Source organism: Coregonus lavaretus (genome assembly GCF_964263955.1).
Source record: "Coregonus lavaretus genome assembly, chromosome: 2".
NCBI lineage: Eukaryota > Metazoa > Chordata > Actinopteri > Salmoniformes > Salmonidae > Coregonus > Coregonus lavaretus.
In genome coordinates this window covers 23,006,994-23,020,206 of record NC_139989.1, presented here as the reverse complement: position 1 = coordinate 23,020,206, position 13,213 = coordinate 23,006,994, and the positions used below count along the sequence as shown (strand labels likewise).

The 13,213-nt window shown below is 40.9% G+C and overlaps 1 protein-coding gene across 4 annotated transcripts in view; it reads left to right on the top strand.

Moving 5' to 3' along the window:
• The first annotated feature begins 321 nt into the window (after positions 1-321).
• The window catches only part of sugct (succinyl-CoA:glutarate-CoA transferase), a 237,238-nt gene continuing 224,346 nt past the window's right edge, over positions 322-13,213 (top strand). For 3 of the 4 annotated variants that reach the window (XM_084147019.1, XM_084147018.1, XM_084147020.1), the window contains exons 1-4: positions 322-490; positions 6,773-6,821; positions 7,000-7,073; positions 8,903-8,988. In XM_084147019.1, coding sequence (XP_084003145.1) covers positions 355-490; positions 6,773-6,821; positions 7,000-7,073; positions 8,903-8,988 — 345 coding nt within the window. In that variant the 5' untranslated portion in view covers positions 322-354. The remainder of the gene's footprint in view (positions 491-6,772; positions 6,822-6,999; positions 7,074-8,902; positions 8,989-13,213) is intronic. The other variant, XM_084147021.1, reaches the window with a different exon arrangement.

Below are 13,213 nucleotides of genomic sequence, written 5' to 3'. Positions count from 1 at the left end.
GCAATTAGACATTTTGTTCTTAGGGCGGGCTGGTTACCCCCTAGTACCCTATCCATGTGGGGGAAGTAGAACCAAGGCGTGGACCCTGTCACAGTCCTTTTCTTGCTGTCTGTGATTGTCTTATACCTACAGCACTAGACATCATCAAACATTACTGAATTAAGAAATTAGACAATAATTTAAAAAACGGTCTTTCCACCCCACCTCTTCAATATGAAATGGTATTGTGCTGGTACGAGTAGTGTATCCTGAACGCACCCAAGAGGAGGCAGGGCTATTCAATGCCTTCTGATAGGCTAGTGTAGGCGTACCACCCCCGACACTGACATTGCTCTAAATAAAGACTCCAAAAACATGTTGAGGACACCAACATGCTTCAAGTGCGGTGCATTTGTTCGACTCTTGGCAAGCGGGATTCAACCCTGTCTTTTTCGACAACATCAAAGTAGTCGCGCTAATCTCAGACGGCTGCTTTCCAGCACACAGCCAGGTATTTGAGCTGAAGTCTCGTTTTCTTGTTAACTTGCCTATAAGTATGATAGCGAATTAATGTGTCACTAAACTTCTCGGCGATAGTATGCTGCTATTCAGCAATTATCAAATGGTTGGATATCCTTATCAAAGTAGGGTCTAAACACCATGAGAAAAGATTTGACATTGTGTAGTGTACAAAAACTGGTCGGCCTTTCATTCAATGTTGATGACCTAGGACTATGTTCCTAATGTAGGGGCGTAATCATTACTCCAACGTTTTGCAACAACCTAGCGTTTCTATTGGACAGGTTTAGCAAATAGGGCGGGACCTACCTGAATCTGTCCAATAGAAAACTTTTCGGAGTAACGATTACACCCCAGGCTAAGAGTTTAAATTACCAACAAAACCGACGCGTGCGCAACTATGGGGCAAAACCAATTATGTATATAAACCCTGGATTGCTGATGCTATGTATTGGCCATTGACAAAATTATATGTATTCAATTATTTTTGTTGTTGTAGTGGGCACAGTAACATTAGTACCAAAAAAATAAAATACTTTAAGGATTAAAAAATATATATATTTGTATGTTTAGCTCACATATTATAATTTAAAAGTATGCATTAAGGTGTCTGTAATATAATAAATGTGTCAAATGAATGTAGACATTAATAAATGCATTTCTATAGCTTCCCAAATAATTTTTACAATTGAGGAGTACCAAGATGGCTGTGTGGGGGCTTCAATACAGAGCCCCCTGTCAGTGATCCAGAGTTTATAGACATATGAGTAGAGTCTATCTGCAGACCACGTTTACTACATGCCGTGCCCACTACCATTGAGTCTGCTAGCTAGCTAGGACACGGCACACAGTGTCCTTCGCCCCAGCTCGCCGAGCACTGCTTTCTCGCAGTTATTTTAATGGTGCTACACAGGAGTTTTGGTTGTTGAATTTTTGCATTGTAATTTCTGAAAATGTCCATAATATGGCGCAAACAGTGGAATGATAGAGTTTCACAGTATTACTTACCCGCCAGTGTTGTGATTGGCTGTGATATTCGCCTATTGATTTCTCCCGCCGGAGCGGCATCTGTTGTCAAACTGGGAAAGCTGTTCTGACTATGTCTGTGTTATCTAGTGGCTGGGCTGATGAGACCGTGGATTGTGCAGTCAGATGGAACAGAGTAAATATGCATTTTAACGTCATAGATTTAGCCGGTGGTAACTTGTGGAATAGACACCGGCTGGAACCAATCAGCATTCAAGATTAGACCCAACCGTTGTATAAATTAAAACAAAAAGTGATGCATTCAGTTTCTCCTATATACACTAACGGTCAAAAGTTTTAGAACACCTACTCATTTAAGGGTTTTTCTTTATTTTTACTATTTTCTACATTGTAGAATAATAGTGAAGACATCAAAACTATGAAATAACACATATGGAATCATATGGTCCTCTGTAGCTCAATTGGTAGAGCATGGCGCTTGTAACGCCAGGGTAGTGGGTTCGATCCCTGGGACCACCCATACGTAAAAATGTATGCACACATGACTGTAAGTCGCTTTGGATAATAGTGTCTGCTAAATGGCTTATTATTATTATATTATTATGTAGTAACCCAAAAAGTGTTAAACAAATCAAAATATATTTATATTTGAGATTCTTCAAATAGCCACCCTTTGCCTTGATGACAGCTTTGCACACTCTTGGCATTCTCTCAACCAGCTTCACCTGGAATGCTTTTCCAACAGTCTTGAAGGAGTTCCCACATATGCTGAGCACTTGTTGGCTGCTTTTCCTTCACTCTGTGGTCCGACTCATCCCAAACCATCTCAATTTGGTTGAGGTCGGGGGATTGTGGAGGCCAGGTCATCTGCTGCAGCACTCCATCACTATCCTTCTTGGTAAAATAGCCCTTACACAGCCTGGAGGTGTGTTGGGTCATTGTCCTGTTGAAAAACAAATGATAGTCCCACTAAGCCCAAACCAGATGGGATGGCGTATCGCTGCAGAATGCTGTGGTAGCCATGCTGGTTAAGTGTGCCTTGAATTCAAAATAAATCACAGACAGTGTCACCAGCAAAGCACCCCCGTACCATAACTCCTCCTCCTCCATGCTTTACGGTGGGGAATACACATGCAGAGATCATCCGTTCACCCACACCACGTCTCACAAAGACACGGCGGTTGGAACCAAAAATCTCAAATTTGTACTCCAGACCAAAGGACAAATTTCCACCGGTCTAATGTCCATTGCTCGTGTTTCTTGGACCAATCAAGTCTCTTCTTCTTATTGGTGTCCTTTAGTAGTGGTTTCTTTGCATCAAATCGACCATGAAGGCCTGATTCACACAGTCTCCTCAAAAAGTTATACAGCTGCACCATCGAGAGCATCCTGACTGGTTGCATCACCGCCTGGTATGGCAACTGCTCGGCCTCCGACCGCAAGGCACTACAGAGGGTAGTGCGTACGGCCCAGTACATCACTGGGGCCAAGCTTCCTGCCATCCAGGACCTCTATACCAGGCGGTGTCAGAGGAAGGCCCTCAAAATTGTCAAAGACTCCAGCCACCCTAGTCATAGACTGTTTGTTCTCTCTGCTACCGCACGGCAAGCGGTACCGGAGCGCCAAGTCTATGTCCAAAAGGCTTCTCAACAGCTTCTACCCCCAAGCCATAAGACTCCTGAACAGCTAATCATGGCTACCTGGACTATTTGCACCCCCACCCCATCTTTTTATGCTGCTGCTACTGTGTTAATTATTTATGCATAGTCACTTTAACTCTACCCACATGTACATATTACCTCACCCCGCACATTGACTCTGCACCTGTACCCCCCCTATATATAGCCTCCCTACTATTATTTTATTTTACTTCTGCTCTTTTTCTCTCAACACTGTTGTTGTTGTTTTATTTTACTTTTTTATTAAGAAATAAATGCATTGTTGGTTAAGGGCTGTAAGTAAGCATTTCACTGTAATGTCTACACCTGTTGTATTCGGCGCATGTGGCAAATAAAATTTGATTTGATTTTGATTTGAACAGTTGATGTTGAGATGTGTCTGTTACTTGAACTCTGTGAAGCATTTATTTGAGCTGCAATTTCTGAGGCTGGTAACTCTAATGAACTTATCCTCTGCGGCAGAGGTAACTCTGGGTCTTCCATTCCTGTGGCGGTCCTCATTAGATCTAGTTTCATCATAGTGCTTGATGGTGTTTGCGACTGCACTTGAAGAAACTTTCAAAGTTCTTGAAATGTTCTGTATTGACTGACCTTCATGTCTTAAAGTAATGATGTACTGTCGTTTCTCTTTGCTTATTTGAGCTGTTCTTGCCATAATATGGACTTGGTCTTTTACCAAATAGGGCTATCTTCTGTATACCCCCCTACCTTTTCACACTGATTGGCTCAAACGCATTAAGGAGGAAAGAAATTCCACAAATTTAATTTTTAAGAAGGCCCACCTGTTAATTTAAATGCATTCCAGGTGACTACCTCATGAAGCTGGTTGAGAGAATGCCAAGAGTGTGCAAAGCTGTCATCAAGGCAAAGGGTGGCTATTTGAAGAATCTCAAATATAAAATATATTTTGATTTGTTTAACACTTTTTTGGTTACTACATGATTTCCATATGAGTTATTCAATAGGTTTGATGTCTTCACTATTATTCTACAATGTAGAAAATAGTAAAAATTAAGAAACCCTTGATTGAGTAGGTGTTCTAGAACTTTTGACCTGTAGTGTATATTTTTTTACTAAACCCTGCCCGAGTGAAATTGAAAAAGCATGACCCTCCCCCATTTTCCTTAGAGTAATAATTGTGTACATTTCGACCGGGCCCTTACACTTCATGAAGGCCTTATAAAACCTGTCATAGACATCAACGTCCATTCATGACCACTTATGACATAGGCCTATTTTAGACCGTAGTTAAAGTGTTAATTCATTTCTCTACTTAGGCCTATATAGTTATAGCACCTAATCATACCTTACATTTACATTTTAGTCATTTAGCAGACGCTCTTATCCAGAGCGACTTACAGTTAGTGAGTACATACATTATTATATATATAAAATAATGTATATACAGTGAGGGGAAAAAGTATTTGATCCCCTGCTGATTTTGTATGTTTGACCACTGACAAAGACATGATCAATCTATAATTTTAATGGTAGGTTTATTTGAACAGTGAGAGACAGAATAACAACAAAAAAATCCTGAGAAACGCATATCAAAAATGTTATAAATTGATTTGCATTTTAATGAGGGAAATAAGTATTTGATCCCTCTGCAAAACATGACTTAGTACTTGGTGGCAAAACCCTTGTTGGCAATCACAGAGGTCAGACGTTTTTTGTAGTTGGCCACCAGGTTTGCACATATCTCAGGAAGGATTTTGTTCCACTCCTCTTTGCAGATCTTCTCCAAGTCATTAAGGTTTTGAGGCTGACGTTTGGCAACTCGAACCTTCAGCTCCCTCCACAGATTTTCCACAGATCCACAGGCTAGGCCACTCCAGGACCTTAATGTGCTTCTTCTTGAGCCACTCCTTTGTTGCCTTGGCAGTGTGTTTTGGGTCATTGTCATGCTGGAATACCCATCCACGACCCATTTTCAATGCCCTGGCTGAGGGAAGGAGGTTCTCACCCAAGATTTGACGGTACAAGGCCCCGTCCATCGTCCCTTTAATGCGGTGAAGTTGTCCTGTCCCCTTAGCAGAAAAACACCCCCAAATCATAATGTTTCCATCTCCATGTGTGACGGTGGGGATGGTGTTCTTGGGGTCATAGGCAGCATTGCTCCTCCTCCAAACATGGCGAGTTGAGTTGATGCCAAAGAGCTCGATTTTGGTCTCATCTGACCACAACACTTTCACCCAGTTCTCCTCTGAATCATTCAGATGTTCATTGGCAAACTTCACGGCGTAGTGTGTTACCAATTGTTTTCTTGGTGACTATGGTCCCACCTGCCTTGAGATCATTGACACGATCCTCCCGTGTAGTTCTGGGCTGATTCCTCACCGTTCTCATGATCATTGTACCTCCACGAGGTGAGATCTTGCATGGAGCCCCAGGCCGAGGGAGATTGACAGTTATTAATAATCGCACCAACTGTTGTCACCTCCTCACCAAGCTGCTTGGTGATGGTTTTGTAGCCCATTCCAGCCTTGTGTAGGTCTACAATCTTGTCCCTGACATCCTTAGAGAGCTCTTTGGTCTTGGCCTTGGAGAGTTTGGAATCTGATTGATTGATTGCTTCTGTGTACAGGGCTCTTTTATACAGGCAACAAGCTGAGATTAGGAGCACTCCCTTTAAGAGTGTGCTCCTAATCTCAGCTCGTTACCTGTATAAAAGACACCAGGGAGCCAGAAATCTTTCTGATTGAGAGAGGGTCAAATACTTATTTCCCTCATTAAAATCCAAATCAATTTATAACATTTTTTAAATGCGTTTTTCTGGATTTTTGTTGTTGTTATTCTTTCTCTCACGGTTCAAATAAACCTACCATTAAAATTATAGACTGATCATTTCTTTGTCAGTGGGCAAACGTACAAAATCAGCAGGGGATCAAATACTTTTTTCCCTCACTGTATATATATATATTTTTTCATACTGGCCCCCCATGGGCAACGAACCCACAACCCTGGCGTTGCAAACGCCATGCTCTACCAACTGAGCTACATCCCTGCCGGCCATTCCTTCCCCTACACTGGACGACGCTGGGCCAATTGTGCGCCGCCCCATGGGTCTCCCGGTCGCGGCCAGCTATGACAGAGCCTGGATCTCTAGTGGCACAGCTAGCACTTAATTCCAATGTGTACTTCCTACCTCACCCCTGCAATATACAATGTTGAGGGTTCTTGCACAAAATGCAGCTGTGCATTATCCAGGTGGTTAGTCAGTTGGTGACTTTACTGATGCCGTTGTTTGATCTCCGAGTGGCTATAGGGGAAGATTGAGGGGTCGACCTGGAAAATGTGGCTTCACTTCCTAAGGCCGGGATTCATCCGATCATGCTTGTAAACAATGCAGATTTTAAAGGCAATGTTATCGTGTTCGCTGAGATCGCATTCAAGGTAAACTGCAAATGTTGGCTGAATTGAAAATTATCTTTAAATGTCAAGTGCGCTATAGCCTGGTTTCAGATTGAATCCCGGCCTAAGTCTTAGGCCTACCTTGAAGTGCTTTATTGTCGTCAAGGCAAATAGCCCACCAACAGGCTCTAATGTTGCAAGTTATTATGCACCCGGTGCTATACTAGTCTAACCACTCTATTTGTCTGACACAGGAGAGAATGTTCGACCACTGGATGGCGTTAAAGTCCTAGACCTCACAAGGTATATTCACATAGCTTACTCTTTCTTTCCTCTTTCTATTATCCAATATCATTTATTTTTCTTCCCTTGTTATCTGTCAGCCTTGAGGTTAGAGAGGTGGTTGTCTTTGTGTGTGTGTGTGTGTGTGTGTGTGTGTGTGTGTGTGTGTGCATGATCTATTCTCTTTTTTTTTTTGCAGGGTCCTGGCTGGCCCATTTGCAACAATGATACTGGGAGACCTGGGTGCTGAGATTATCAAAGTCGAGAGACCAGGCAAGTGATGAGACAAATTCAGTGTTACATTCTGTAAGGGTTTGGAAAAATATTGACTGTTGCCGTGGAAAATGTAAACGTGCAGTTACAAAAGGGGGTCACTTGCAACTTTGACACTATCCTAGACTAGAGTATTTGTTGAAGTTTTTCTGTTGTCTGTGGCTCTGACAATCAGCAGCCACATGGTGTCACTGCTGTGTAAGACTAATGGGAACCTACTTCATGAAGGTTTGTGAATATTTTAAAGGCCCTGTTGGAATGCTCTTACATGTACAATGCATCCTTCCTCAAAGTAATCACTGATGTAACATAATTTGATAGGTGAAAGCAAGGCTTCCACTGCGTTGTTTTCACCAATCATGAGTAGCCCTTTATAATAACTCCAAGTAATAAAGCATTTATAATGGATTAGTAAATTGTTTATTCATAATTTCTTTATTTCTCCCACATTTGTAAATGTTAGTAACCTAGTTATTCACACATTTCTAAAGAACTTTTAAAGTATTTAATAATGATTCATAAGATGTTTAATAACATTACACAGTTACAGTCACTCACCCATCTAGATAACTCGAAACAGACTAACCAGATTGTGTGTCTTGAAGTCGCCTAGGCTAGCTAGTGCTAGCCAACTTCTTTCACCAATTAGCTTCAGCCAGCTGGTGTGCAACCATGGCAAAGTTGGTTTGACATTGGATAGCATATCTCTGGGGCTAGTTGGGGACCGTCAATTACACTATGTAAATGGGACAATATTTTGATATTTAATTTTTTAGTTGTCGCATTAAATGCTTTCAATATTTGTATATGAACTTTTACAATTTATAGAGGTTATAGAGGTTTTTAAGTCATTGAAATGTGTAGCTATTGACATTTTAAAAATATTGTCCCATGTACATTGTATCATTTAATGATGGTCCCTAACTAGAACCATAGGGATATCGAATGTCCAACCAAATTGACTGTGGGCATTACGATGGTGTCGCATGCAGCTGCACTCCAAATTTATGATTACTTGGGTGCTTCCAGATGTGGGCAGAATTAAAATAAACCCAACCCAAGAAAAACCGTACCCTTCATTCCGTAACATCTCACAAATCTCAGTTTTGGACGAGACTGACTTTATTACCAAAATTATCCTATTTACACTTTGTAGTACATTTTGACACTAGAATAAATGTTTCTGACTCTGATTTTGAAAACTAGAAGTTGCTTTTTAGGGGCAGTCGCTCTTTAACATCTTGTGTTGTGTGCATATTATTTTACCATTGAGGCTATTTTGAGACATTAAAGAGCATCAGGTACTGCTGGAATGTCTACCAATGGCATGTCCATCTTTTTGTGAAAAATTACACACAAAACATTTATAGTATAAATGGCCCACACTTTAGATGAGGCCACGCAAAAAGTTTATAAGGACCTATATTAAACATCTTATGAATGGAGTAATGATTAATAAATGATTAATAAACGATTTACTAATAAATCCATTAAATGCTTTATTATATGGAGTTATTATAAAGTGCTACCCAATCATGTTATGTCAGATCAGCGACAACCTAAAAGAAGGGTGGAAGGAAGGATGCATTTTAAGTTGGAGAAGGATTTGGAACTTTCCTCAACACGGGTAATGGTGACCATTGTCCAATGTTTCACTGGCATCTTAATAATGTAATGAAATGTAATTATAGTGAAATCCATCAGACCTGGGTTCAATTCAGTTTTGAAGCAATTATGTTGGTTCCATTGCACCAGGAAACCTCAATCAAGCGAAAGTATTTGAAATGATTAGAAATAGTATTTTTCTGAATAGTGATCATTTCTGGCAGGTGCTGGGGATGACACCAGATCATGGGGACCTCCGTTTGTTGGTGATGAGAGTGCTTATTTTCTCAGTGTCAACAGAAACAAGAAGGTACATACAGTGGGTATCAATTCATTTTATCAATGATTTTTTATGGATTTACACGATACACAATACTCCATAATATCACAGTGAAAAGACAATTCTACATATGTTAATAAATTAAATAACATATTGTTGTTGCAAACGTATTTGCCCCTTTTTTTCTTTTAGGCAAGCCTAAATCAGTTCAGGAGTAAAATGGAGGTCCCCAATGATTTGGCTTAACAAATCATATAAGTTACATGTACTCACTCTGTGTGAAATAATAGGGGTTCACATGTTTTAATCACTATCCCTTTCTCTGTCCCCCATACATACAACAAATGTAAGGTCCCTCAGTCAAGTATTGAACTTCAAGCACAGATTCAACTACAAAGACCAGGGAGCTTTTTGAAAGCCTCATAAAGAAGGGCAGTGATTGGTAGATGGGTAACAATAACAAATCAGACATTGAATATCTCTTTAAGTATGGTCAAGTTAATAATGATGATGTATTAAACCACCCAGACACAACAAAGATACAGTTGTCCTTCTGAACTGAGCTGCAGGACAGGAGGAAAACTGCTCATGGATGTCACCATGAGGCCATTGGTGACTTTAAAACAGCTAAAGTTCAATGGCTGTGAAGGGAGAACTGAGGATGGATCAACAACATTGTAATGATAGATAATGACCTAAATAACAGAGGGAAAAGAAGAATACAAATATACAGAATATAAATATTTAAAGGCACTAAAGTAATACTGCAAAGGAATCAACTTTTTTGCCTAAATGCTAAGCCTTATGTTTGAGGCAAATCCAACACAATTTTTTATTTACTTAACCTTTTATTTAACTAGGCAAGTCAATTAAGAACAAATTCTTACTTACAATGACGGCCTACCAAGAGGCAAAAGGCCTCCTGCGGGGACGGGGGATTAAAAATAGAGACAGACAACATAAAGATAGACCTAAGACAGCAACACAGCATGGTAGCAACATGGCAGCAGCACAATATGGTAGCAGCACAAACCTGGTACAAACATTGTTAGGCACACACAACAGCACGAAGGGCAAAAAGGTAGAGCCAACAATACATCACGAGAAGCAGCCACAAGTGTCTTTAAGAGTGTCCATGATTGAGTCTTTGAATGTAGAGCTGGAGATAAAACTGTCCAGTTTAAGTATTTTCTTTTCAGCTCGTTCCAGTCGCTAGCTGCAGCGAACTGAAAAGAGGAGCGACCGGGGGATGTGTGTGCTTTGGGGACCTTTAACAGAATTTGACAGGCAGAATGGATTGTTGTATGTGGGGGATGAGGGTTGCAGTAGGTATCTCCAATAGGGGGGAGTGAGGCCTAAGAGGTTTTTATAAATAAGCATCAACCAGTGGGTCTTGTGCCGGGTATACGGAGATGGCCAGTTTACAGAGGAGTATAGAGTGCAGTGATGTGTCCTATAAGAAGTATTGGAAGCAAATCTGATGGCCGAATGGTAAAGAACATCTAGCAACTCTAGAGCAGCCTTACCTGCCGATCTATAAATCTCCGTAATCTAGCATGGGTAGAATGGTCATCTGAATCAGGGTTAGTTTGGCAGCTGGGGTGAAAGAGGAGCGATTATGATAGAGGTAACCATGTCTAGATGTAACCTTAGCCTGCAGCTTGGATATGTGCTGATAGAAGGACAGTGTACCTTCTAGCCATACTCCCAAGTACTTGTATGAGGTGACTACCTCAAGCTCTAAACCCTCAGAGGTAGTAATCACACTGGTGGGGGTGTGATTAATGACCTTTGTTTTGGAGGTGTTCAGAACAAGGTTAAGGGCAGATAAAGCTTTGTTGTAGAGTGTTTAACACAAAACCGGGGAGGGGCCAGCTGAGTATAAGACTGTATCATCTGCATATAAATGGATGAGTGCGCTTCCTACTGCTTGAGCTATGTTGATGTAAATTGAGAAGAGCGTGGGGTCTAGGATTGAGCCTTTGGGTACTCCCTTGGTGACAGGTAGTGGCTGAGACCGCATATGTTCTGACTTTACACATTGCACACTCTGAGAGAGGTAGTTGGCAAACCAGGCCAAAGACCCCTTAGAGACACCAATACTCCTTAGTCAACCCACAAGAATGGAATGGTCTACCGTATCAAAAGCTTTGGCCAAGTCAATAAAAATAGCAGCACAACATTGCTTAGAATCAAGGGCAGTGGTGACATCATTTAGGACCTTTACATCACTGAGTAACTGTCTCATTATTTTCAAGCATGGTGGTGGCTGCATCATGGTATGGGTATGCTGAGGGGTTTTTCAGGATGGCGCTAAGCACAGGCAAAATCCTAGAGGAAAACCTGTCCATTCAGCAGGACAATAACCTACAACACAAGGCCAAATCTACACTGGAGTTGCTTACCAAGAAGACAGTGAATGTTCCTGAGTGGCCAAGTTACAGTTTTGACTGAAACCTGCTTGAAAATATATGGCAAGACTTGAAAATTGCTGTCTAGCCATGATCTAACACCTTGACAGAGCTTGAATAATTTTGAAAATAATAATGGACAAATATTGCACAATCCAGGTGTGCAAGGCTCTTAGAGACTTACCAAGAAGACTCACAGCTGTAATCACTGCCAAAGGTGTTTCTAACATGTCCAGTGAGCTCTAAAAGTGTTGGGACAGTGACCATTTTGTTGTTTTGGCTCTGTACTCCAGCACTTTGGATTTGAAAATATACAATGACTATGTGGTTAATGTGCAGACTGTCAGCCTTAATTTGAGGGTATTTTTATCCATATCGGGTGAACCGTTTAGAAATTTCTGAATGAATCTTGAATAATGATCAGAGATAAAGTTAGACGCACAAATATCATACCTCCAAGACATGCATTACAATAATGGGAGGTTAGCATTTTTTTTAGGGGTATGATATTTGTGCATCTAACTTCGTCACTCAACATTATTCACAATTAATTCAGGATGATCCGTAATAGTCATTGTATCATTAGTCATTGTGTCATTTCAAATCCAAAGTGCTGGAGTACAGAGCCAAAAATCTTTTTTAAATGGTCACTATCCTAATACTTTTGACTTTCTTATCTAATCAAGGTATGGGATTTGTTTTGTTGAAATTTTCTTCCACATAAAAAAACACAATTAAATGAATTACAATCCCACTTTAATGTAACAAAATGTGAACAAATCCAAGGGGGGTCAATACTTATGTTACACACTGTATTCTATCGAAAGAGTGAGTTCTGCCATCAGGCTGTTTAAACAGTGGGACATAGGACAGATGCAGGCCCAATACACGATTGGACAGTAGGCCGCAGAGACTTTGAATATGTTAAAATGTAAACGTGTGACTTGTGTACGAACTTTCCAGTTTTCCGTACTGTGTCTGCATGTAATATATTGTGTTGTATTTGTTTGCTGACGCCACAAAATGAATCTCCATGTCAATGAACAATATAGTGTATCGTATCTTCTTGACCTACACTACCAGTCAAAAGTTTGGACACACTACTCATTCAAGGGTTTTTCTTAATTTTTACAATTTTTTACATTGTAGAATAATAGTGAAGACATCAAAACTATGACATAACACATATGGAATCATGTAGTAACCAAAAAAGTGTTAAACAAATCAAAATATATTTTATACACTGCTCATAAAAATAAAGGGAACACTTAAACAACACAATGTAACTCCAAGTCAATCACACTTCTGTGAAATCAAACTGTCCACTTAGGAAGCAACACTGATTGACAATAAATTTCACATGCTTTTGTGCAAATGGAATAGACAACAGGTGGAAATTATAGGCAATTAGCAAGACACCCCCAATAAAGGACTGGTTTTGCAGTTGGTGACCACAGACCACTTCTCAGTTCCTATGCTTCCTGGCTGATGTTTTGGTCACTTTTGAATGCTGGCGGTGCTTTCACTCTAGTGGTAGCATGAGACGGAGTCTACAACCCACACAAGTGGCTCAGGTAGTGCAGCTCATCCAGGATGGCACATCAATGCGAGCTGTGGCAAGAAGGTTTGCTGTGTCTGTCAGCGTAGTGTCCAGAGCATGGAGGCGCTACCAGGAGACAGGCCAGTACATCAGGAGACGTGGAGGAGGCCGTAGGAGGGCAACAACCCAGCAGCAGGACTGCTACCTCCGCCTTTGTGCAAGGAGGAGCAGGAGGAGCACTGCCAGAGCTCTGCAAAATGACCTCCAGCAGGCCACAAATGTGCATGTGTCTGCTCAAACGGTC